At 47.5% G+C, this 26,863-nt stretch overlaps 1 protein-coding gene across 1 annotated transcript in view; it reads left to right on the top strand.

Annotated features, from left to right (window-relative positions):
* VWA3A (von Willebrand factor A domain containing 3A) overlaps positions 1-26,863 on the top strand; it is a 63,394-nt gene that overhangs the window by 29,861 nt on the left and 6,670 nt on the right. Inside the window, exons 16-29 of the mRNA XM_063654065.1 lie at positions 1,174-1,254; positions 1,713-1,807; positions 3,935-4,054; positions 9,025-9,099; positions 9,405-9,549; positions 10,718-10,913; positions 12,187-12,257; positions 16,144-16,296; positions 17,941-18,031; positions 19,380-19,490; positions 20,474-20,571; positions 21,979-22,116; positions 23,960-24,068; positions 25,884-26,028. Of these exons, the coding sequence (XP_063510135.1) occupies positions 1,174-1,254; positions 1,713-1,807; positions 3,935-4,054; positions 9,025-9,099; positions 9,405-9,549; positions 10,718-10,913; positions 12,187-12,257; positions 16,144-16,296; positions 17,941-18,031; positions 19,380-19,490; positions 20,474-20,571; positions 21,979-22,116; positions 23,960-24,068; positions 25,884-26,028 (1,628 nt within the window). The remainder of the gene's footprint in view (positions 1-1,173; positions 1,255-1,712; positions 1,808-3,934; positions 4,055-9,024; positions 9,100-9,404; positions 9,550-10,717; positions 10,914-12,186; positions 12,258-16,143; positions 16,297-17,940; positions 18,032-19,379; positions 19,491-20,473; positions 20,572-21,978; positions 22,117-23,959; positions 24,069-25,883; positions 26,029-26,863) is intronic.

The raw sequence follows: 26,863 nt of genomic DNA, 5'->3' as shown, positions 1-26,863 counted from the left end.
TCACCTCCTCCATGCAAGTTTTCTTTTCCCAACTCAGACAGGACAGACTTGCTCTCTTTATGTCCTTGCTGTACCTAATGCAGATTTCTGCTATTGCTCCCATAAAGGGTTAATGCATGAATTTTTACATATTTAAATCCCCATCAAGTATGAAGTATAAAGAGGGAAAATTCTTCTTAACTCTCTCTCCCCCATGTTTAGTATGAGTAGGAAATCAATGAATGTTTACTGGATGGCTGAGAAGGTAGTTGGAAGGAAGGATGGCAAGAAGAAGGAAAAGGATGAATGAGTGGAAACGTGGATGGATGGATGGATGGATGGATGGATAAATGGATGAGTGGATGGATGGATGAGTGGATGGATGGATGGATGAGTGGATGGATGGATGGATGGGTGGGTGGATGGATGGATGGATGGATAAATGGATGAGTGGATGGATGCATGGATGCATGGATGGTTGAATGGATGGAAATCTGAACAGATGGAAGGATAAAAGGGAAAATGGAAGGATGGATGACGGAATAAAGGACAAATGAAAGAATGAAAGTAGAAATTAAAGTAAAGATGGAGGGGTGAAAGGATGGAGAAATGGAAGGAAGGAATAATAGGTGAATAGAAAGATAGAAAGATGGAAGACTGAAAGGAAGAGAGAGGAGTAAGGGATATGTAGGTCTAGCAGTGCATGGATGAATGACTAGATGGATGGAGTGATAAAGAGATGTTGACTTGGTGGAGGATGAAAAAACAGGATGAACAAATTGGATTTTTAAAGCATCTGTGAAGGCCTGTCTAGGTTCCCAAACCTAAGAAGCTATGGCCAGTATATTTTAATGTCTCCAACTGTGCTCTCTATTACTAAGACCAACCATATCTTCATGACTCTGATGTTCAGAAAAGCCTCTCAGGAAGACAGCCTGAGAGGCTTGCCCTCAGGCATGGTCCATTCAGGGGATCACTCTCTCCAAGGCTCTCTACTTCCAGTTCCAGACAAGGCAGTGACCTGGTGGTGGTGGTATTGGGGTGTGTGTGGTGGAGATGTGGGAGGGAGTTCAACCTCAAATGTGTTCAGAGCCCACTTCCCTCTCCTGCACCTGATTTGGAGAACCGGTGCCCAAATTAAACTACATGTACTTCTGTTTGCCTGCCCACCCTCCTGCCTGTGCCTGAGTACAGAAGGCAATGATACAATTTGAATGGCACGACGGGACAGTGAAGAACATTCATGTGGACCCACCCTTCCTCTATGAGTACCAGGTCAGTGATAGGTTCAATCCATCAGAAAATGGGGTGCAGGAAGTGGGGATGGGAGGAAGGTTCTCTGGGCTATGGAGTCACCAAGCCATTGACTAAACTCCCTCTTGTAAAGAGGGACTGTGTGCTCCACCTACAGGCCCCCTGGAGCTTTGGCCACCTCCTCCCAAAGCAGGGACCTCAATGCCAAAAAAACAAAAAAAAGCCTCTAATCCTCTGGGGAAAGATCTGCTTCCTCCCCCATTTCTCCCCCATTTGATGCAATGAAATATCGTGTGACTCTTCCCTTCCTGGTCTTGTGGCAAATTTGCCCACGATTTAGTGGAATGATTATACTGCCTGGATTCCCAGGGACTTGACACACCATTCCCTGAAGCCCACCCAGGTACACGTACTTCCCCTCAGGCCCCTTGGTTGCTCAGCCTCTGAGCAGCTGCTCACTGTGGCCCACATTTCTGCAGAAACAGCTCAGCAGAGCTATGCGGATGTACGAGAGGCGGATCGAGTGGCTCTCCCTGGCCAGCAGAAGAATCTGGGGCACTGTCTGTGAAAAAAGGTACCTTTCTTAGGCAGGGTTCTTATCCTTCGTAGGTCTGGTGTGTGACATGACGTTTATCTGACTCATGAATTCCCTGTTCGTAGCATCAGAAGCCATCACTTAGATTAGGGATTGGGAATCTCTCAGTAGAACCCCCAGAGGAGGAAAAAGTCACCACCACCATCACTGATGTCAATAATGTCATCACTGTGTCACTGAGCATTTTTGCAATCCCAGCACTTTGGGAGGCCAAAGCAGGAGGATCGCTTGAGGCCAAAAGTTTGAGACCAGACTGGGCAACATAGTGAGACCGTGTCTCTACAAAAAATAAAATAATTAGCTGGGCATGGTGGTGTACACCTGTAGTCCCAGCTACTTAGGAGGTTGAGGCAGGGGCAGGAGGGTCGCTTGAGCCCAGGGGTTCAAGGCTGCAGTGGGCTATGATCGTGCCACTGTACTCCAGCCTGGGCAACAGAGCGAGTCCCTGTGTCCACCAAAAAAAAAAAAAATCACACCTCCTCCCTGGCCAGAGCAAATGGGTCATGGATGAATAGATCCTCCCACCCAGCCAGAGGTGTGATGTTCTGACTGGCCAGGGTCAAATGCCTATCCCTGAAGCTTGGAGTGGGCTCAGCTTCACTCAACTCAAATTGACTGATAGAGGCAGAGGTGTTTCCCAAAGGAAAATCAGGATGCTGTTGGCAGATGAGGTAATGGATGCTGAGTTGGAAGAAACAATAGTTATCTATTATGGCCATTATCATGATTCCATACCTTGTTTGATGAATTAACATTTACAAAGTATTATATTTTATAATACTATACATCTATTATTATTATTATTATTATTATTATTAGAGACAGGGTCTCGCTATGTTGCCCAGGCTGGTCTCAAACTCTTGGCCTCAAGCGATTCTCCTGCCTCAGCCTCCCATCGTGTTGGGATTGCAGGCAAGAGCCACCGCACCTGGCCACTATACATCTATTATGTAATTTTGTTCTTGAAGCAACCCTATGACAAGTCTTACAAATAGTTTATAGTTAAACTACTTAAACAAAGATCAGAGAGGTTTTGTGACTTGCCTAAGGCCACACAGCTGGTAGGAAGTAGAACTTGAACCAAGGTCTTCTGACTGTAAATCCCATAGATTTTCTTTTGCTCTCCATAGCTGTCTCAAAATGAGAATGGGGCAGGAGGTGAGAATATAAGTTTGAAGTTGTAAAATTAGAGAAAGAACAAATGAGGCTAGAGATCTTAAAACAGAAAGAGAGCAAACAAAAAGAGAAAAATATTTTCCAAGAGGCCCAGATACACCTAATTCCTCATGTTACTTGCTCACCTGGTTTTCGTTTTCCCTACAAAGACCCCAACCTATGGTGGGCATAGTGGCTCATGCCTGTATTTCCAGCACTTTGAGAGGCCAAGGCAGGAGGATCACTTGAGGCCAGGAGTTCAAAACCATCCTGAGCAACATGGGCAGACCTGGTATCTACCAAAAAAAAAAAAAAAAAGTTTTAAAATTAGCCAGGCATGGTGATGTGTGCCTGTGGTCCCAGCAACTTGGGAAGCTGAAGCAGGAGGAGCTCTTGAGCCCAGGAGGTTGAGGCTTCAGTGAGTCGTGATCGCACCACTGTACTCCAGCCTGGGCAACAGAGAGAGACCGTCTAAATATATATATATATTTAGACATATATATATATGTTCTTGAAGCAACCCTATGTCGAGTCTTACAAGTAGTTTATAGTTAAACTACTTAAACAAAGATCAGAGAGGTTTTGTGACTTGCCTAAGGCTATATATATATATATTCTCATATTCTGACCTATAAAAATATTGAATGCTAATTCTTTAAAATAAATCTATGAAAATCATTGTATGAAGCCCCTACCCCTTAAACCATCTCCACCATGAGGCTTTATTCCATTAAAGCATCTCCTGGGAGAGAATGGGGGGTTCCATGACCCCCTTAATCTACCATTGTAAGCCCACCTCTGTTGGCCTCAAACCACAGAGAAGATTTTGGCCAGCTATGAATCTGGCATGCAAAATTCCCCTGGAAAGAAAACTTTAAATAGTAAAATGGAACAAAATAAACATTATCTCAGAGATTCGGTTCTCCTCTTAAAGCTCGTGTTTCCTTTTAGGGTGGTTGTACTGCTCGATATCTCTGCGACCAATTCCATGTACATTATTCATATCCAGCACTCCCTGCGGCTGCTGCTGGAGGAGCAGTTATCCAACAAGGACTACTTCAACCTCATCGCGTACGTGTCTCCAGGCTCCTGGGGGCAAGGATGGGTCGTGTGTGTTTGGATGCCGTCGTTGGGCTGAGGCTTTGGACGTTGCTGGGCGATAGATACTGACGTCATGGTCACCCGGCCTCCTAGGATAGCCATCGGTTTATCTGATTTGGATGATCTTGTTTGGGACATTGAATAATTAAATAGTTGCAGGACTGTCCTACGGGGGCGAAGGTGGTAAGTGACCCCATAACACACTGCTTGATCAACCAGGATAAAGTAATTCAGCCCATTGGCCCATTTGGCTTCCAAGACAAAATAGGCAGAAGAGGAAAGGAAGGACCCCAGCCATGCCCTAGTCTCAGTCCTCAGCCTGGTTCCAGCAAGCCACACCTTTTCAAACATTTAGGATTCCAATTCTGAATTTAAATTAAAATTGTATATATAAATTTGGCCGGGTGCAGTGGCTCACGCCTGTAATCCCAGCACCTTGGGAGGCTGAGACAGGAGGATCGCTTGCATCCAGGAGTTTGAGACCAGACTGGGCAACATAGTGAGACCCCCTCTGTGTTTTAATAAATAAATAAAATTATATGTATGCATTTAATTATGTGTGTATATATATATATAAATGGTATGCAATTTTTAAAACTATAGTTTAGAATTAAATACAACAAAGATCAGAGAGGTTTTGAAGATTTGAACTTACTTCAAAATTATATATAGTTTTAAAATTATATATAGTATATATAGTTTTAAAACTAGATATAGTATATATAGTTTTAAAATTATATATAGTATATATAGTTTTAAAATGTTAATATAGTTTTAAAATTATATATTATATGTAATTAAATATAGTACATATCTAGCATTTTTAATTTAAAAACTATATATATAGTTTGTTTTTGTTTTTGTTTTTGTTTTGAGATGGAGTCTTGCTCTGTTGCCCAGACTGGAGTGCAGTGGCTTGATCTAAGTTCACTGCAGCCTCCTCCTCCCAGATTCAAGCAATTCTTCTGCTTCAGCCTCCCAAGTAGCTGGGTCTACAGGCACACACCACCATACCTGGCTAATCTTTGTATTTCTAGTAGAGACGGGGTTTCGTCATGTTGGCCAGGCTGATCTCGAACTCCTAACCTCAAGTAATCCGCCTGCCTCAGCCTCCCAAAGTTCTGGGATTACAGGCTTGAGCCACTGAGCTCAGCCATAAAAACTATATATATAGTTTTTAAAATTGCATACTATTTTAATTAATAAGGGAAGACAGAGAGAAAAGGAACCCACTTAAAGTGTAGATTTTTATACAACCTCACACCAAATAGGGCATTTTCTAAACCTATTAAGTCAATGGTTAGTATTAGATATTATTCTGTACCAGAGCCCAATCATTCCTTAATAAACTCTACATAAAAATGTTTATGGTAACATTATAGATAAGGAATTTTATTTATTTATCTACCCATTCATTCATTCAGCAATGTTTCATTGACAATCTGCCATGAACCAGTCCCTGTGCCAGGCACTGGGGAGATGGACATGAAGACACACAAAACTCATCCTCGAGGAACTCATGGCCTAACAGTGGGAGACAGGGATGTTAAGAAGTGCTGTTAAATGTTTTCTATAGAAATGAGTAGATAGCTAGGTATGGGACTGCAAGGTATCAGTGGCAGGATCAGTCCATTCCACCTGGGTGGAGTAGGCTCAGGACATCTTCATGGAGCAAGTGCCCCTTTCGCTGAGTCTTGATGAATGAGTAGATGTTTGCCTAGCACCTGGGAATGATGGGGTCCTAGGGAGAAAGGGTGTTCCAGGTAGAGGCAACAGCATGAGCAGAGGTGTGAGGTATGCTAGAACCTTAGGGACCATCAGGGAGTTTAGCATGGATATGGGGCTGAGAGGGAGAAATTGTGCATGACAGAAATACCAGGTGATGGAGGATTGATATAGGCCATGCTCACGAGTTTCCGGTGCTATAGGATATAAAGGCACTGGAGGATTGCAAGCAAGGTACAAATACGATCAGGTTTGCATCTTCAAATGCTCAAGCAATGCTGTGAAGGAGGAACTGAAGGGATGTAATACTGGAGGGAAGAGACCAGTTTGACTCTTGCAATTGCCTGCCCTAGCATTGAGTGGGCTTGAGCCAAGGCAATGTGAATGGAAGAAAGAGTGTGTGGCCAGTAAGAATGCCATTATTAAAGTCAAAAAATAAGAGATGCTGGCGAGGTTGCAGAGAAAAAGGAACACTTACACGGTTGGTGGGAGTGTAAATTAGTTCAACCATTGTGGAAAGCAGTGTGATGATTCCTCAAAGACCTAAAAACAGAACTACCATTCAAAGCAGCAATCCCATCCCTGGGTACATACCCAAAGGAATATAAGTCATTCTGTCATAAAGACAAATGCACATATACGTGCATTGCAGCACTATTCACAATAGCAAGAGATGGAATCAATGTAAATGCCCAGCAGCGGTAGACTGGATAAAGAAAATGTGGTATGCATATACCACGGAATACTATACAGCCATAAAAAAGAATGAGATCATGTTCTTTGCAGGAACATGGATGGAGCTGGAGGCCACAATCCTTAGCAAACTAACACAGGAATAGAAAATCAAATACAGCATGTTCTCACTTATAAGTGGGAGCTAAATGATGAGAACACATGGACACATAAAGGGGAACAACACACACTGGGGCCTATTGGAGGGTGGGGGTGAGAGAAAGGAGATCAGGAGAAATAACTGATGGGTACCAGGCTTAATACCTGGGTGATGAAATAATCTATATAACAAACCCCCATGGCAGGAGTTTACCTACTATAACAAACCCACACACGTACCCCTGAGCCCAAAATAAAAGTTAATCAAGAAAGAGGTGCATGGAGGCTGGGTACAGTGGCTCACACCTGTAATCCCAGCACTTTGAGAGGCCAAGGCAGGTGGATCACGAGGTCAGGAGATTGAGACCATCCTGGCTAACACGGTGAAACCCCATCTCTACTAAAAATACAAAAAATTAACCGGGCGTGGTGGTGGGCACCTGTAGTCCCAGCTATTCGGGAGGCTGAGGCAGGAGAATGGCATGAACCTGGGAGGTGGAGCTTGTGGTGAGCCGAGATCGCGCCACTGCACTCCAGCCTGGGCGACAGAGCGAGACTCCATCTCAAAAAAAACAAAAAAAAAAAAGGAAAAGAAAGAAAGAGGTGCATGGAAGAGATTTTGGGGAGTTAGAATCTACAGAATGTCATCACTGGCTGTAGGGGGTGAAAGAATGGTGAAGAGAAGATGATGTCCCAAGAAGAACAGATCTCTGAAGGGAAAGATGGTTTTAAACATCCCGAGTCTGAGACACTCAAGAGTTTGGAGATCATTAAGAGGAGGAGGAGCTCCAGTGAGGAGACCTAGCCAAGAAATAAGGGGTTTTGAGCCATCAGCATTTTGATTATATGAATGAAATAAATGGTAGTGCAGGGATCGCACCTGTGGAGATGCGAAAGGGAGAGAGAAGACAATAAAAGGCAGCATTTGGAAGACACCAGCATTTGAAGGGTGGGCAGAAGAAGGAAACCACCAAAAGAACACAAGAAAGAAGAACCCAGAGAGGTGGGAGGAAAACAAGAGAGAAAGGTGTTGGGATGCTATGTTAGTCCATTCCTGCACTGCTCTAAAGGAGTACCTGAAGGTCAGGTGCAGTGGCTCACTCCTGTAATCCCAACACTTTGAGAGGTCGAGGCAGGTGGATCACTTGAGGCCAGGAGTTCAAGACCAGCCTGGCCGACATGGTGAAACCCCGTCTCTACTAAAAATACAAAAGTAAGTGGGTCTCAGTGGTGCAGGCCTGTAATCCCAGCTACTCCGGTGGCTGAGGCATAAGAATCACTTGAACCCAGATTTATTATCCAACGATAATAGGGATATATTTCCACTGGTGGGGGAATGGAGGGCATTGTTCATCTCTACCAGGGAACGCCCCCAGGGTGGAAGTTTGACTGCAATGGGTTGAGGAGGTGAGGAAGTGGTGGTATATTGTGTTTCCAGGGAGCTTGTCCACAAGGGGAAAGAGGAAAGAGCGAAGTCACTCATAGAGTAGCTTCCCAGTGGAAGGAGGATGTTCTTGTTAAGTATAGAGAGTCTGAAACAGGTAGAGAGGCGCGGGGGCAGAGGGAAGTGGAGATAAGTTGGGAATGTGTGGATGTGAGGGAGGAACTGTGGGGCAAAGTCTCAGAAGAGATGGGTGATGATGAGGTCAAAGGCCAGGTGGAGGAATTAATCTCAAACTAGAGAGGGGACAACTTTTCCTTCATAAAGGGTATAAATCCTCTTCTCAAGGATCTTAAATTCTGTCTTACAGGACAAATGAGACAATGTGGGTTTTCTGGATTTGGGGATTTGTTTGTTTTTTGAGATAGGATCTCGCTCCATTGCCCAGGCTGGAGTGCAGTGGCACAATCATAGCTCACTACAGCCTCAGCCTCCTGGACTCAAGTGATCCTCCCACCTCAGTCTCCTAAGTAGCTAGGTCGACAGACATGTGCCACTATACCCAGCTAATTTTTTTTATTTTGTAGAAATGGGGTCTTGCTATACTTCCCAGGCTAGAGGTGTATTTTTTTTCTTTACCAAATCCTGTTGATTACATAGATGTGTATTAAAAAAAAAAAAAAAACTATAGTATGGATAGGGAGGGGAAATGTGCAGTGAGAGAAGCCATGCTAGGGGAGGTTAAAGAGGGGGCCACATGCCATAGCTCAATGCTTCAGAAAGGAAGCTGACCAAAGCTGGCTCACGCTGTGTCTTGGCTGAAGTATGTTGGGACATATGACCCACAAGGAAATCTCATGGCTGGCCCAGGCCAGTGACATCCTCACATTTTAGGGGATCTCATCAGAATTTTGTCCCCACTAAAAGCCTGCAAAGCCCAAAGAGCTGGGCCACCAAGTGGACCTCCCCCAGCCTAAGAAGGAACTCTCTTTGCTTCTTAAAGGTTTGGAAGCACAATTGAAAGCTGGAGGCCTGAGATGGTTCCTGTGAGTCACAACAATTTACAAAGTGCCTGGCGGTAGGTTATGGGCAGAGACTTCGTGGGGCTGTGTCTGAGGGAAGGTTTGCAGGCATTGTTTTCTCTGTCCCCCTCTCCACCAGAAAGTAGCTCTCTAGAGTCCCTGACCCCAAACAGCCATGGGCAGAAATCAGAAAACAGCTTCCTTCTGTCTGCTGCTCTCCCCACCTGGCCGTCTTCACTTTGTGAGAGTGACGACATTGACTCCATCATGTCTGAGATGGAAAAGGCTCTCAGCTACTCCCAAAAGGTATGCCCTGGGCATGGGCCAATGACCCTCAGCATGGCCAACTCTGCCTCCCCAGGTGGGCCCTGAACCTGCGATGTCGGGGCAGCAGGAACGTTCTCAGCGCCCTGCGGAAGGCTGTAGAAGTGGACTTCAAGGACAAAGACAAACACCAATCGCAGGGAATCTACCTCTTCACTGGGGGCATCCCCGACCAGGACATGGTGGGTAGGCCACATCCTGGGTGTCCATTATCCTTTGCGACCTCATCCGTCTTCCCCCAGGTGGATACCTTGCCAAGGTTTCTGCAGCATGATTTCTAAACCAGTGCTTCTCAAACTTTAATGTATAGACAAGCACCTAAGGATGCTGTTAAAATGCAGGCCCTGGAGACCAGCCTGGGCAACATAGTGAGACCACATTTCTACAAAAATTTTAAAAATAACCTGCCATGGTGGCACATGCCTGTAGTCCCAGCTACTCAGGAGGCTGGGGTGGGAGGATCGCTTGAGCCCAGGTGCTCGAGACCAGCCTGGACAACATAGCAACAAGACCCCATCTCTACAAAAATAAAATTTAAAAAATTAACCAGATGTAGCCAGGCATGGTGGCTCATGCCTGTAATCCCAGCACTTTGGGAGGCTGAGGCAGGCAGATCACCTGAGATCAGGAGTTTGAGGCCACCTTGACCAACATGGAGAAACTCCATCTCTACTAAAAATACAAAATCAGCCAGGTGTGGTGGCGCACGCCTGTAATCCCAGCTACTCGGGAGGCTGAGGCAGGAGAATCGCTTGAACCTGGAGGGGGAGGTTGTGGTGAGCTGAGATCACGCCATTGCACTCCAGCCTGGGCAACAAAAGCGAAACTCCATCTCAAAAAAAAAAAAAAAAAATTAACCAGGTGTGGTGGCATGTGCCTGTAGTCACAGCTACTTAGGAGGCTGAGGCAGAAGGATTGCTTGAGCCTAGGAGGTCAAAGCTGCAGTGAGCTATGTTTATGCCCCTGCACTCCAGCCTAGGCAACAGAGCGAGACCCTGTCTCTTTAAAATACATACATACATACATACATACATAGTGCAGATCCTGGTTCAGTAGGTCTGGGGTGGGGCCTGGGAATCTGCATTTCTAGCAGGCTTCCAGGGGATGTGGATGCTACTGGTCTAGAACATGCCTGGTATCAGGAGGCTCTCAGGTCCAGCTCCCCAACCACACTCTGTTAAAATATTGAAAGAAACTGCAACCCAGGCTCATCTCTTTCCACCCTCGTGCCAAGGACTGGACCAGGCACAGAGAAGGCCCTGGAGAAACATGGCCAGGCTGGGCTGCCCAGAGCCCCACAGCTTCAAGGCCCTCAGCTGCTGGCCCCTCCTACCTTCTCTTCCCCACCAGCCTATACTCAGCGCCTACATGGCCGAGGCCTGTGGTGGCTGCGACCTCCAGCTGAACGTGTGTCTATTCTACGTGGGCGAGCCAAAGATGGACACCACACCCCCTGCCTGCTATGCCAATCGCACTGACACGGCCGCTGCCTACAAGGAGGTTACCCGGGCTGCAGGTGGCCGCTTCCACTGGTTTGGAGACACAGGTACATGAATGTTTCCTCATCCCTTCGGCTCATTACAAACAGTTGTCTCAGCACCAGCATAGCTCCCTTAGACCACAGATGCATTCCAGAAAAGCAGCTTGTGAAAATCACATTTTAAAATGTAAAACTGTTCCTCTGAAGATAGATAGCAGTGATGGTTGCACAACAATGTGAATGCACTTAATGCCACTGAATTGTACACTTTTAAGTGATTGAAATAGTAAGTTTGATGTTATGTATATTTTACTGCAGCTTTTTTAAGTTAAAAACAGTAGGCCAGGAACAGTGTCTCATACCCACAATCCCAGCACTTTGAGAGGCCAACACAGTCAGATCGCTTGAGATCAGGACTTTGAGAACAGCCTGGCCAACATGGTGAAACCCTGTCTCTATTAAAAATACAAAAAAATTAGCCGGGTGTGGTGGCACACACCTGTAGTCCCAGCTACTTGGGAGGCTGAGGTACAAGAGAATCTCTTGAACCCAGGAAACGGAGGTTGCAGTGAGGAGAGATCACACCACTACACTCCAGCCTGGGTGACAGAGCAAAACTCTTTCTCAAAAAAAAAGAAGAAGAAGAAGTAAAACTCTAAAAGTATATTATGGGTCAGGTGGTGACTCACACCTGTAATCTCAGCACTTTGGAAAGTTGAGGCGAGCAGATTGCTTCAGGCCAGTTCAAGACCATCCTGGGCAACATAGGAAGACTCTGCCTCTACAAAAAAATTAAAAATTAAAAAAATATATAATTTAGAATGTCATAGAATGTCAGAGCTAGAAGGCACCCTAAACATCCCTTAGATTGTTTTTCAAAGGGTGGTATGTTCACAGCACATGGTTGGCAAGATAGTTGTACATGGTACACAAAGCAACATTTTTTTTAGAGACAGGGTCTCTCTCTGTCACCCAGGCTGGAGTGCAGTGGTGCCATCATACTTCACTGCAGCCTCAACCTCCTGGACTCAAGCAATCCTCCCACCCCAGCCTCCTGAGCAGCTGGGACTACGGGTGTCCACCACCATGCCCGACTAATTTTTTAAATTTTTTTTATAGAGAAGGGGGGGGTCTCACTATATTGCTCAGGCTGGTCTCGAACTCCCAACCTCAAGCAATCCTCCCTCCTCAGCCTCCCAAAGTGCTGGGATTACAGGAGTAAGCCACCATGCCCAGCCCTCGAGTCACCTCCAGGTGGCTTTCTAGTATCCAGATGATGGGGACACTTGCCAGGATCCACACCCTGTCTCACCTTGCTCACCACATGCTTTGTTTCCAGGCATTTATGAGAGCGATGACATCAACTCCATCATGTCTGAGATGGAAAAGGCTCTCAACTACTCCCAAAAGGTATGCCCTGGGCATGGGCCAATGACTGCACTGCCTTCTGTATTCATTTCCTGGGGCTACCCTAACTGTCACAAACTGGGTGGCTTAAAATAACAACCATTGATTCTCTCACTTCCAGAGGCTGGAAGTCTGAAATCAAGGTGTCAGCAGGGCCAGGTTCCCTCCGAAGGCTCTAGGTGGAATCTTTCCTTGCCCCTCCCTGGCTTCTGGTGGCAATTGGTGTTTGTTTGTTTGTTTTTAATTGCACTGATTGCTCTTTTAAAATGGCAAGGAAGACTACTTAAGACTATTGCAATAGGGGAGAGAGATTGAACTCAACTCTATATAATAGCAAAATAGCTGGAGATTTATAGCCCACGAGCAGAGTCGGTGGATGGAAAATTACTAAGAGAACTGGATAAATATGATAGGTAAAAGGATTCTTGTTAAACAGGGCTCTTGCTAAAGGCAGACCAAAGGCTTAGACATCAAAAATAGAACTGGGCGCAGTGGCTCCCACCTGTAATCCCAGCACTTTGGGAGGCCGAGGCAGGCCGATCGTTTGAGACCAGCCTCGGCAACATGGTGAAACCCCATCTCTATTAAAGAATTTTTTAAAAATCATTAAAAAAAAAAAAAAGATATCTCAGATGGGAGATGAAGAACTTGATTGGATATCAAGGATGGGACAGGTCTCACTAAACTGACTTAGCAGAATTCTTTGCCAAAACTGAGTTCAGCAGGCCAACGTCAAGGCCTTATTGAGAAGATGGTTTAGAGGAGCCCGGCTAAAGTTTGGTCAAGGAGGGAGTCCTTGTCACCAGCAATCTCTGGCATTCCTTGGCTTGAGGAGCATAACTCCAGTCTCTGCGTCTGTCTTTACATGGCTGTTTTCCCTCCGGGTGCATCCCTTCTCCTCTTACATGGACAACAATCAGATTAGATTAAGGACCTGTGCTACTCCAATATGCCTCACCCTAATTTGTATCTTAATTACATCTGCAAAGACCCTATTTCTATGTAAGACCACATGCACAGGTCCTGAGGGTTCAGACTTCAGCATATCCTTTTGGGGGACACACCTCATCCCATGTCAGCTTCCTTCTTCATGTCCTAATCCACTGAGACCCAAGGCTTCAGAAGAAATGACTGTCTCCTAGAAGCCATTGGTTTTAGGTCTGTGTGCTGCACATTCTGGCTGCCTTTGAGTTCCTTAAATAGGTCAAGGTGATTGCTAAACCCATTCCTAAGCTCAGGGCCTTTGCACCTGCTGTTTCCTCTGTCCTTCTCATCCCAGACCTTTCATGGCCTGCTCCTTGTCAGTAGTTAGGGTTTTGTTTTTTGTTTTTTGGGGTCTTTTTTGAGATGGAGTCTCACTCTGTTGCCCAGGCTGGAGTGCTGTGGTGCAATCTCAGCTCACTGCAACCTCTGCCTCCTGAGTTCAAGCAATTCTCCTGTCTCAGCCTCCCAAGTAGCTGGGACTACAGGTGCCCGCCACCATGCCTGACTGATTTTTGTATTTTTTAGTAGAGGTGGGGTTTCATCATGTTGGCCAGGCTGGTCTCGAACTCCTGATCTCAGGTAATCTGCTTGCCTCAGCCTGCCAAAGTGCTGGGATTACAGGTGGGAGCCACCACACCTAGCCTATTAGTTAGTTTAGACACACTAAAATGTTATTTCCTCAGAGGAGTTGAGCAGGACGAGATACAATGAGAGAGGTAGCTAGGGGCCAGATCACGTGAGGAGCAATGAATATCTAAGGAAGAATTCCCTGGACTTGCAAGTGATTGAACGGGCAGTGTGAAAGAGAAGACATCCAAAGTGACCCCCATGCTCCTCACTGGGGCACCCAGTAGATAGTGAGGCCATTGAACAAGATGTAGAAAACAGGAGGAAGAGCCCATGGAAGGACAGAGAGGTGCAGGGAAGGCGGGTCTGGGACAAGGGTAAGTTTGTGGAGCCTGCGAGATAACAAGTGAGAGTACCCTACAGGCAGGTGGGAAAAGACTTGGCTGGAGATGGAGATTTAAGGCAGTTCAAGCCACAATGATGGACAGAGGGCACTTAGCAAGGCCGTGGTCGAGGCAGTGGAGTGGTGGAGCCTGTGAAGGAGACTCCTGGACTCCACCACTTGCAGAAGGACTCACTTCCCAGACTGGATTGTGGACTCCTTGGAGGGTGGGGCCACATCGCCATCTTCTATTCCTCTGTGGCCACTGGATCTGCAGATCTGTGGCTCCCCCTGCGTGCCTGTGCTGTCTTCCCCAAAAGGGACCCTTTTGGTGCTTTTAAAATATCCCTTCTCAGCTGGGCGTAGTGGCTCATGCCTGTAATCCCAGCATTTTGGGAGGCTGAGGTGGGCGGATCACAAGGTCGGGAGATTGAGACCATCCTGGCTAACATGGTGAAACCCTGTCTCTACTAAAAATACACACACACACACACACACACACACAAACACGCAAAATTAGTTGGGTGTGGTGGTGCGCACCTGTAATCCCAGCTATTTGGAAGTCTGAGGCAGGAGAATCCTTGAACCTGGGAGGCAGAGATTGCAGTGAGCCGAGATCATGCCACTGCACTCCAGCCTGGCAACAGAGCGAGACTCTGTCTCTAAATAAATAAATAAATAAATAAATAAATATCCCTTACCCTCAGGTGCACATAGTCCCATTCCCTCATCAGATAAACTCATTCATATGGTGTTAATAGGCAATGACCGCGTAATTCACCTTCCCAGAGGATGCTTATTTACATTTGAATGGTGTCTTCTGGAGCTTTGATGGAGAATAATTACTGGGGAACCAGTCAGGCTGTTGAGAAAATGGTAGGCAAAAGGCATTGAGTATTACACCATTAGTCTGCCAGCATCTGGAATCAGCCCTGGCATGCGGCAAGCTGACTGGCCCACAAGTGGAGGCCACAGTGTCTCATAATGGAAGGGTGCTGGCTTTGGAAACAGACCCACCTGGTTTGAACTGAAGTTTCTCTACACACTGATAAGGTGGCCTTAGATGAGAACCTTAAGCTCACAGAGCTGTAACTGTAATAGATCTGTGGCCAGATATGCATGGCAAGTCAATGCGCAGAGACACTGGGTTGCAGCAGAGAAAAGAAGTTTAATTGTAGGACTGCCAAACAAGGAGATGGGAGGGAACCTCAAATTTGGCGTTAAGGTTTTTAAGAGTTTTGCAGTGGGCTGAATTAAGGAGATCATTGACTAGTTGAGTGCAGGCTGGAGTCATGGGCAGGGGAGATTAAGAAGCTGTGTTCTCATGATGTTCCTGTTCCTCTGGGGGTCTTCAAACTGTTGGCATCAGCTGCTTTGCTGGAATTCGGGTCTGAAAAACATCTTAAGCAATTCTTAAACAAAAGCCTTGTGATTCTGAAGTCAGAAATCCTATCTAGAGGAACAATGGGGATGCAAACAGCCAGGATCTAGTGCTATGTGAGATCTAGTGCTATGTGACTTCAGGTTACAAAGAAGTGGGGCTATGTGCAGCCTGATCAGGGCTTCATGATAACTAGATTTTTGTCCAGAATTCTTGTTAACTCTGTGATGACAGCTTCAGAGCTTTGGTTTCCCCATCTGTAAAATGGCGAGACGACACACCTACCCTACCGGCATAGCTGATGTGACTTGTTGGCATGAGGGTTGGAGACCCCCAAGTATTCACTAGCCCAGAGCCTGTGCCTCCCAGGCCCCCATACCTGGTCCTTACTGTTGTTCATAGGATTGGTCCATAGCACTTTCAGCCCCAGGTGGCTTTCTAGGGACAAAAAGAGGAGTCCAGGGGATGTCAGAGGTTCCAATGGATACAGTCCCTCCTGCTTTGTGTGTGTGTGTGTGTGTTGTGTCTGTCCACAAAGGCTGGGGGTACCACTGACCCTCCCAATCCCACTGCAGTGTGCCTTCCTCATGGCCTCCCTGAAGAACCGTTCAGGAAAAGTACTGGGAAATGCAGCCCTCCCAAAAGAAAAACCAAAGACACTTCAGCTAAGAAGTCAGCCCAAGAAGCTCTGCCCTGCCAGGCCCACCGTCCCCCTGGGGGCCAGAATGGTTTGACTCCCCTCCTAATAACACACAGAAGATTTGGTTTCCTGTTTGTCTTCTGGTCTTTCCTGGGTCTTAAAATGGCTGGGGCCAGCAGGGATGGGGGTGGGTGCTTCAGTGGTGGGTGTCCTGTGGGTGCCTCTTGCCCAGGCCTCCAGGGGGAAAATCTCCCCCCGGGGGCCGGCTCCTCAGCTCTGGGGGTCCTCTGTCCTCCGCCACCTCACCCTTGGCTCTGCCAGCCTATCCTAGCCTTTTCCCTACCCTGCTGCTGAGGATGCTACAGAATTGACACCCACCTGTTTCATCTGATGGCTTATCCTGGAGGGTCTCTCGGGGGCAAAGGAATTAGGTTCCCTAAGGGCTCTTCCCGCTGCCGCCCAAGACTTTGCAGGGGCTGATAGGAGCGTGAAGTTGGGCTGAGCCTGCGAGGGGCTTCTCCCCATTCACAGCCTGTCAATTCTGTCCTCCATAAAATACCCACCCACCTTGGCAATCAGAAGGGCTCTAGAGGACAGACCCCAGAGGCACCTGTGCTTGTGAGCAGACTGGGAGGGACACCTGTGAGTCCCTCGGCATTGCATGACTCAGACCCTGTGAGCACAGCCCATGTTCAGAATGTGGAAATCCATCCCGGACAGTAGGTAGCAGATTCCCAGCCAAAGGGCTGCCTTTCCAGGAGAGCCTGTGCAGCCGGGTTCTGCCCTCGTTCGGGGAACTCCACCAGGTTTCAGGAGCCAGCTCAGGCACTTCACCCCCTCCTCAGGGGCTGCCTCTTGAGCCTTCAGTGCTTCCTGAGTGCCTCCTGAAACCAGGCCGGGTGCTCCCCAGACAGTGACTGTTTAATGACCGCCACACTCCAATTGTGACTGAGAATGAAGGAACTCTTCCCTTAAAACTGAGGTGTCTGGGCCAGGCGCAGTGGCTCACACCTATAATCCCAGCACTTTGGGAGGCCAAGGCGGTTGGATCCCGAGGTCAAGAGATCGAGACCATCCTGGCCAACATGGTGAAACCCCCTCTCTATTAAAAATACAAAAATTAGCAGGGTGTGGTGGCAGGTACGTGTAATCCCAGCTACTCGGGAGGCTGAAGCAGGGAGAATTGCTTGAACCTGGGAGGCAGAGGTTGTAGTGAGCCGAGATCATGCCACTGCACTCCAGCCTGGGTGACAGAGCCAGACTCCGTCTCAAAAAAGAAAACAAACAAACAAACAAAAAAACTGAGGTGCCTGATAAGGCACAGAAGTTACCTAAATTTCTGTTGTCATGCTGGAGGCCCAGAAATCCCAGTCCATTAGGAAGAGGGGCAGGTCACTGATGAAGAAAGTTCTGGCAAACCCCCATAGCTCTCTCACTAGCAGCTCTCTCCTCTCATCTCACACACACACACACATGCATACATACACATATGCACATGCACACACACACATATACACTCATATATACATGTACACACCCATACTTTTTCACCTCAAAACCCAGAGTCCCCTCTGAATCTGCTGCAGGAGAGGGGCCAAACCTGTCTAAGGAGTCCCCTCCTTTAGGCTCCTCCCTACAAAAGTTCCTGATTGACAGATTGAGGTCAGGGTAACTGGGGTCCCGCCTGACATAGGGAACACTCCTCTGACGGGAAAGATGGCCTGTTTTCTAGAGCATTAAAGATGACCATGACATAGAGAAGAGCCCCCTGCTGAAATCTCTGAAATGGCATCCACTCAGTAGCAGAGTTGGCATCTCACCAGGTAAGGCACGATCACGGTCAGGCAGAGTGGAGGGATGTCATGGTCACGGCTGAGGCATGGGTTAATAATGATAGTAACTAGAGCCAGGTGTGGAAGCTCGTGCCTGTAATCCCAGCACTTTTGGAGGCTGAGGTGGAAGGATCACTTGAGGTCAGGAGTTCAAGACAAGCCTTGACAACATAGCAAGACTCCATCTCTACCAAAAAAAAAAAAAAAAAAAAAAGAGCCAGATGTGGTGGTGCATGCCTAAAATCCCCCACCTACTCAGAGGCTGAGGTGGGAGAATTGCTTGAGCCCAGAAGTTCGAAGCTGCAGTGAGCTATCATTGCACCACTGCACTCTAACCTCAGTGACAGAGCAAGACCCTGTCTCTAATTTTTTTTTTTTTTTTGAGACAGAGTCTCCCCCTGTCACCCAGGGTGGAGTGCAGTCGTGTGATCTCAGCTCACGGCAACCTCCACCTCCCGGGTTCAAGCGATTCTCGTGCCTCAGCCTCCTGAATAGCTGGGACTACAGGTGTGTGCCACCCACACCTGGCTAATTTTTTGTATTTTTAGTAGAGACGGGGTTTTACCATGTTGCCCAGGCTGGTCTCCAACTCCTGAGCTCGGGCAATTCATCTGCCTCGGCCTCCCAAAGTGCTGAGATTACAGGCGTGAGCCACCACGCCTGGCCACGTCTCTTAAAATAATAATCATAATAGCAATAATGATAGTAACTAAAACGATCAATGATCCTGAGTCTTGATCATGTGCCAGCCCATCTGCTAAGATTGCCCCATTTAAAGCCTATAATGATCAATCCTTTGCATCATCAGTACTCTATCAGCTTCCTATTGTACTGACAAAGGAACTGAGGCTCAGGGGGTTAAGGATCAGGTGCCACTAGTGGTAACAGGCCTTCACAATCTTTATGAAAGTACTCAGCTCATAGAACCTAAGACCATGTATTTTATTTCTAATGTCAAAGGTATGGCAGAGTGGCTCAGAGCAGAGTTCTGGAGTCAGCAGGACCAGGTAGAATCATTGCGCTGCTTCTTACTGGTGGAGTCCCACTTACCTCATCTGTAAACTGGGGGACTGTGAGGATGAAGCAAGGCAGCATACTCAAAGCGCTTAGCACAATGCCCGGGGAAAGATCTGGACTTGGTAAATGGTAGCTGTAGCTATTTCTGATCCAAGCAAAGCCAGAGACCTGGGATGGGGACACAGGGTGCCTTGAAGCCATCTTGGAGCCCCATTTCCTGGGGTGGAGTATAGCTGAACTTGAGTGTCTCTAAGCCAAGCTGGACAGCTGTAGTGCAAGAATGCACGCAGCTGCTCCAGCCAACAAGCCAAATGTTCCTCAGCTGCGGCCCAGCCAATGAAAGAAGCGTTGATGGAACTGAGGAGGAAGACCAAGACAAGGGAAGCAGAGACATCTCTTTCACTGTTCTACACAGAGAAAGGGAATAACGTGGGTAAGTTAGAGGCTATGCCGGTGTCTGGACAGCCCCCTGGCCCTGGGGAAGCTGTAAGGGCAGCAGGTACCGTGGGAAGGAGACCCCTCCTGCTGTACCAGGACCCGGGCACTGGTGCCTCTGGAGCAAGCCTATACTTAAAACAACTCAGTTCTCCCAGCCCTGGGAAATGGACATGCAAAGTTTTGACAACAACCAGGGAATGAGAAAAGTCAATATTGAAGATGAGACCTCCTGAGATCCTTGGGCACTCCAGCTCTGTCCACTAGGGGCAGTTTCCTTAGCTCTAAGGCAGATGGGAAGGGATGGAGATGATTCCCCTAGGCCAGCCTGATTGACTGCTGTGAAATGGTGCAGATCCCAAGAACAATTCATTGCTAGGCGCAAGGTCCCAAACAGCCTTTCCCCATCCACCCAACAGCTCCCTTTCTACCTCTCAGCAAATTGCACTAAGGACTTTTACAACGGACTTGATTGACAGAGAAATTGACATGAAAAAGGGAGCAGTGGGAGATTCAGGGGGGAAGAGAGGTACACAGGGTGACCATCTTATTTCATTTGTGCTGCTGTAAAGGAATACCCAAGGCTAGGTAATTTATAAAGAAAATAGGTTTATTTAGCTTAGGGTTCTGCTGGCTGGAAGTTTGGGCATCTGGTGAGAGCTTCAGGCTGCTTCCACTCATGGTGGAAGGCGTTGGGGAGATGGCATGTGCAGAGATCACATGGAGAGAGGAAGCAAGAGAATGGGGAGGTGCCAGGCTTTTATTTAACAGCCAGCTCTTGTGGCAAGTGGTAGAGGGAGAACTCACTCGCTCCCCACCCTCTCACCAGGGAGGGCATTGATCTATTCATGAAGGATCCGTTCCCATGACCCAAACACCTCCCATTAAGCCCCATCTCCAACACTGGGGATCACATTTCATGAGGTTTGCAGGGGCTCAAACATCCAAACTATAGCAATGACCTTACTCTGCTTCTCCTAGGCTCGGTGTACAAGAAGTACCCTCAAGGAAGGGGCTTGAGAAGGACTAGCTCTTCTATTGACTTACCCAGAAAGGATACAGTTTGCTCAAGCCAAGAGGTATTAAGTCACCTGTACCAGCACATGCCCATTAAGCAATAGAGTAATTCCTTCCACCAACCATTACTTCTAGGAGTGGGGGCATAATCAGAAATGAGAACAGGCCAGGCACAGTGACTCACACCTGTAATCCCAGCACTTTGGGAGGCTGAGGTGGGTGGATCACTTGAGGTCAGGAGTTCGAGACCACCTGGCCAACATGGTGAAACCCCATCTCTACTAAAAATACAAAAATTAGCCAGGTGCAGTGGCGCGCACCTGTAGTCCCAGCTACTCGGGAGGCTACAGCATGAGAATCACTTGAAACTGGTAGGTGGAGGTTGCAGTGAGCCAAGATTGTGCCACTGCACTCCAGCCTGGGTGACAGAGCAAGACTCTGTCTCAAAAAAAAAAAAAAAAAAAAAAAGGGACAAACCTGATAAGAACAATTGCTTACTGTGGCAGATGGGATAAGGGTTAAATAGACCTAAATTCAAAATCTAGGTCTGCCACTTCCTGCCTGGGTTACCTTGGGCAAATCACCTAGCTACACTCAATCTCGCTGCCTTTGTAAAATAAGGACAATTGTGCGTGTCAAATAAGATTGATGTGAAGATTCTTTAAAGTGAAATCAACAGAAACCCCCCTTCTTGTGCATAAGGGGATGGTTGTCCCACAGCTATTCAATAAAAGCCTGAGCGTGGTTCTGATTGTGCCGATGGCGGATGCCATCCCTGGCTGCTTTGAGCCTGCCCATTCTTGTGTCCCTCGTTGTGACAAGGAGACTAAGATTATCCTAACTGGTTTAGAGGCTGAGCTTTAGACCAATCAGGGCTTTCCACTCAAATGTTGTAGGTGGGGTTGAAATGGATGTTAGGGAAGCAACAGTGTCCACAAGACTAGGGTCTGGGAGGTGTGCAATAGATTTTGTTCTTCACCCCCAGTATTTCTTTCTTTTTTTTTGAGACAGAGTTTCACTCTTGCTGCCCAGGCTGGAATGCAGTAGCACTATCACTGCAACCTTCACCTCCTGGGTTCAAAAGATTCTCCTGCCTCAGCCTCCCAAGTAGCCGGGATTACAGGCATGCACCACCATGCCCGGCTAATTTTTTGTATTTAGTAGAGATGGGGTTTCACCATGTTGGCCAGGCTGTTCTCAAACTCCTGACCTCAGGTGATCCACCCCTGTCAGCCTCCCAAAGTGCTGGGATTACAGGCATGAGCCACCAGCCTGCCCCCCATATTTCTTGTGCACTTCTCCTCCCCAGGGAAGGAATCTGCATGGGATGGATGCTCTGTGAGGACCTGGGAATCCCACATTTCAAACATCATACAGGTTTCAAACATGAGGTTCTCATAGATGAGTCAGATGATCATTCAGTTGAGTCTGAATTCCCTAAGATAATAGTTCTTTCTTTTATTCTAAAGTGGGTGGCAAAATATGGGCTCAAAAAATTGAAGCTGGAGATTTCCAGATGCATGGGTCCCAACTGCACTCATCAAAAGTCAGGACAGAGGTCAGCATCAGCCAAACACTGCAGCATCTTCCCCAGCATTGAGATCCATGTAAGTCACAATTTTCGTCATCATTTTTTTTCTCCCCCAACTCAGCTGCAAATGGCAGAGAGCAGTGTAGGGCACTGTGGCTTCTATTTCTGCTTGTAGGAACTGCCGTCCTCCCCAAAGTGGGACTCCCCTCACCAAATAGGAGATGCAAAATCCTGTTGGAAGAAAAGCCAACCTCCCAGAGGGCCTAAGATCCCATTCCAGGGTTAGATGAGCTCATTGGAATAAGAATTAGAAACAATTGCTGAGACCAGGTGCGGTGACTCCTGCCTGTAGTACCAAGTGCTTTGGGAGGATTGCTTGAGCCCAAGAGTTTGAGACCAGCCTGGGCAACATAGCAAGACCCCACCTCTGGAAAAAAAATTAGATTAGCCAGGTGCAGCTGTGTGCCTGTAGTCCCAGCTACTTGGGAGGCTGAGGTGGGAGGATTTGTTGAGTCATGGAGTTCAAGGCTGCAGTGAGCCGTGATCACGCCACTGCACTCCAGCCTGGGCCATGGAGCAGGAGCCTGTCTCTTAAAACATAAAAAGGAAAAGATGAGAAAAAGTAGCAATTGCTGAGAAGATTGGGCCACGGCTGAAGTGTTCACCCGTAAGAATGCTGTACCCCAATGCTGATGCTGGTTCTGTTATGGCAGGAAATAGGGGTTGTGATAGGAAGTGAAGGGTTCTCTTCTCTATTTTCTAATTTTGGGGTGATTTTTATTGCTTTGACACTGGAACAAGTAAATTTAGTACAGAATGAAAATCTGATCATTTCTCTCCTTGCCCTCTTATCCTACATTGTCAAGATTAGGGGAAACTAAAAATAGCCACAAAATTCAAAATTATTCGTTAGAGGAATGTAGGGTCGTTCTAGTATGTTGCCCCTCTCCACCCGAAGTCATCTTTCAGTTCAAAATTTATGAACTTCTTACCCCACCATTAAGAGTTTTCTATTTTAAAATTTAGAGATTATTGGCCGGGTGTGGTGGCTCATGCCTGTAGTCCCAGCACTTTGGGAGGCCAAGGCGGGCAGATCACCTGAGGTCAGGAGTTCGAGACCACCCTGGCCAACACAGTGAAACCCCGTCTCTACTGTAAATACAAAAATTAGCCAGGCATGGTGCCATGCGCCTGTAATCCCAGCTACTCAGGAGGCTGAGGCAGGAGAATCGCTTGAACCCGGGAGGCGGAGGCTGAAGTGAGCCGAGATCGCATCACTGCACTACACAGCCTGGGCAACCGAGTGAGACTCTGTCTCAAAAAAAAAAAAAAAAATTAGAGATTATTATGATTTTTATTAATATAGCCACTGCATTTACCAAAAAAAAATCCTAATTCCCTACTCCTTTGTAGAACCATAAATCTACTAGTTTAATAAAAGAAAAAAAAAGCTTTAAACAAACAAAAAATATACACTTAACAGATGGTTGTTTTTTGTGGGTTTTTGTTTGTTTGTTGAGACAGGATCTTGCTCTGTCATCCAGGCAGGAGTGCAGTGGTGCAATCACAGCTCACTGCAGCCTCTATCTACCTCCCTGGGCTCAGGCAATCCTCCCACCTCAGCCTCCCCCAAGCAGCTGGGACTACAGGCACATGCCACCACACCAGCTAATTTTTCTGTTTTTGGTAGAGATGAGGTCTCCCTATGTTGCCCAGGCTGGTCTTGATCTCCTGGGCTCAAGCGATCCTCCTGCCTCGGCCTCCCAAAGCACTGGGATTACAGGCATGAGCCACCGTGCCCAGCCAACAAATATTTTGGGAATTGTTAACCACGATGGAATAAACAATTTTAGGGGGTGATGGGGATATGAAGAAATGGCTGATGGGGTGGGTGCTTGCCTCCACTTGCCTTAACCCAGGGAGTGGTGAGACACATCCAGTGGACGCCCAGGGAGATGGAGGTGTACATCAGGCACTTGGAGAAGGTGTTAAGGCGCTATGTCCAGAGGCTGCAGTGGCTGCTGTCCGGTGAGCCTGCCCACTGCCCTGAAGGGTGGAGGAGGATGAGGGGATATGGAAGGCTAGCCCCAGGGGCCCCAGTGTCAGTCCTTCCAAAGCCAGACCTTTGAGAACTGCAGATCAGAGGATTAGGCCAGGAACATCATCCAGATACAACATGACACTGGGAGGCCAGGCGTGGTGGCTCATGCCTGTAATCTCTGCACTTTGGGAGGCCGAGGTGGGTGGATCACCAGTCAGTAGTTCGAAACCAGCCTGGCCAACATGATGAAACCCCGTCTCTACTAAAAATACAAAAAATTAGCCAGGCATGGTGGCAGGCACCTGTAATCCCAGCTACTCGGGAGGCTGAGGCAGGAGAATCGCAGAGGTTGCAGTTAGCTGAGATCGCGCCACTGCACTCTAGCCTGGGCAACAAGAGTGAAACTCTGTCCAAAAAAAAGAAATGACAGTGGGTTCAGAGGACAGGCAAGGGGCTGGATAACAGGGAGGTGGAACTTGGGCCAAAGAGCCCCAGCAGGAGCTCAGCCTGCTCTGCAAGGCCACCTGCCGCACCTTGCCCTCCTGCAAGTGACAAGGGGCTCACTGTCAAAAGGTTTGCTTTAATATTGACTGGGCCCCAGCAAAACAGCCCCTGGAGGTGCAGATGGTAAGGGGAACTGACAGAGCAGAAACCCTCTGGTTTTTTTGTTTGTTTTTTGTTTTTTTATTTTAGAAACAGGGTCTTGCTCTGTCACCTAGTCTGGAGTCCAGTGGTGCAGTCATGGCTTACTGCAGCCTCGAACTGGGCACAAGCAATCCTCCCACCTCAGCCTTGCAAGGAGCTGAGACTACAGGCACGTGCCACCATGCCCAGCTTACTTTATTTATTTTTTTTAGATAGAGTCTTGCTATGTTGCACAGGCTGGCCCCGAACTCCTAGGCTCAAGCGATCCTCCTGCCTCAGCCTCCCAAAGTCCTGGGATTGTAAGTGTGAGCTACCGTGGACCTCTTTACAAAGAGCACCAAGTCCCCTCCAGGAGAGGTGAATGGACAGGGTTGGGCTGTGGATTAAGAGATGGTCTGAAGCATCAAGCCCAAGAAGACGGGCAGACAGCTAGAACTGGACAGGAGGGGATTCAGGCTATGGAGCCTGGAGGGTTTCTGGGGCAACAGGAGGAGGGAGGAAGGGAGTCCTATATAGAGATCCTACAGGTGGCCTTGTATGTGCCACTCAGGGTCCTGTGTAAATTCATTAGGTCCAGTCCTCTGCAGTAGGACCTGGTATAGACAGTCCATGGACAGGGGCGTCATGATGACTGCTGCTTCAGGTACAGTTGTCAGGTCAGAGGCTGAGCTGGGACAGAGAAGGCATGAGCCTCTCTCCACCCTCGGTTCACATTACCCCTGGGAATGGTGACATAAAACCAGAGATCCAGTGATTTCTTTTGTAGTACGAACCCCCCAGCTCACATCCCAGTACACACCCAAACACTATCTAATATTTCAAAACAATATCATGATACTATTTAATCCAATCACTTTAAGGATGAGGAAACTCAAGCCCAGGAGGTTATAACTGCTTGTGCAACTCATCACAGACAAAGCCAGAGCTGAAATCTCAATCTCCCAAAGCCCAAACCACTGACCAGGTCTGCCCTTGGACAATCGACCCCTCCCACAGCACCACAAAGGCCGTCTCCCAGTGGGGTGACATCCGATCAATGGTCAGGCAGGCAACAGGTGTCACAAGACTTTATAGTTGATAGATAGAGTGAGGGAAACCACCCAGGAGGAGGGACCCTTCACTCCCTGCCTGCCTCTGCCCCATCTGTCTCGGAGCAGGGAGCCGCCGACTGTTTGGCGCCGTTTTGGAGAGAAAAGTATGCATTTTGCTGGACACGTCAGGGTCCATGGGCCCCTACCTGCAGCAGGTGAAGACAGAGCTGGTTTTGCTGATTTGGGAACAGCTGCGGAAGTGCTGTGACAGGTAGGAGGCGAGGACTGATCAGGAAGATCAAAGGGGCAGTTCCTGGGGCTTCCCTGGCCAAGCACGCTCCCTCCTCTCAGTGCCAACAGGCCTGGAGTTTCTGAGATGCTCTTCTGAGTAACACATTTGAGTAGGAAAGAGCACTGTATTCTGCTCTGCTATGAAGGAAAGCAGTTTTTAGAGGCTGGATATGGTGGCTCATACCTGTAATCCCAGCAATTTTGGAGGCCAAGGCAGGAGGATCACTTGAGCTCAGGAATTCAAGACCAGTCTCAGCAACAAAGTGACACCCCATCTCTACAAAACATTTACAAATTAGCTGGGTATGGTGGTGTGCACCCGTAGCCCCAACTACTTGGGAGGCTGAGGAAGGAGGATCACTTGAGCCCAGGAGGTTGAGGTTGCAGTGAGCTATGATTGCACCAGTGCACTCCTGCCTGGGCAACAGAGTAAGACCCTGTCTCAAAAAAAAAAAAAAAAGGAACGCAATTTTTAGAAATTAATTTCAGGCCTAGGAACAATTGCAAGCATAGCAAAGGAACTACCATGGGGCCTTGAAGTATGGCTTTCAGCTGAACTTGATTTTTTTTAAATTATTTAATGATATAATTTTTTTAATTTTTGTGAACTTGATTTTTGAGTGGAGGAAGTTGTTTATTTTCCCTATCCAGAAGGGCTGACCTGAAGGGGACCCCAGGGGACTCTCATCTTAGACTAGGCCTCGTTCTTGCCTTAATCAGAGTATACATTTATTGAGCACTTTCTGTGCACCAGATGCTTTACACGCATCATTTCATCAGCTCTCACAATGAGCCCGTGAGGTGTTGCTGTTATC

This window comes from Pongo pygmaeus, chromosome 18, assembly GCF_028885625.2.
Source record: "Pongo pygmaeus isolate AG05252 chromosome 18, NHGRI_mPonPyg2-v2.0_pri, whole genome shotgun sequence".
Lineage (NCBI taxonomy): Eukaryota > Metazoa > Chordata > Mammalia > Primates > Hominidae > Pongo > Pongo pygmaeus.
This window is presented reverse-complemented; position numbering and strand designations above follow the sequence as displayed.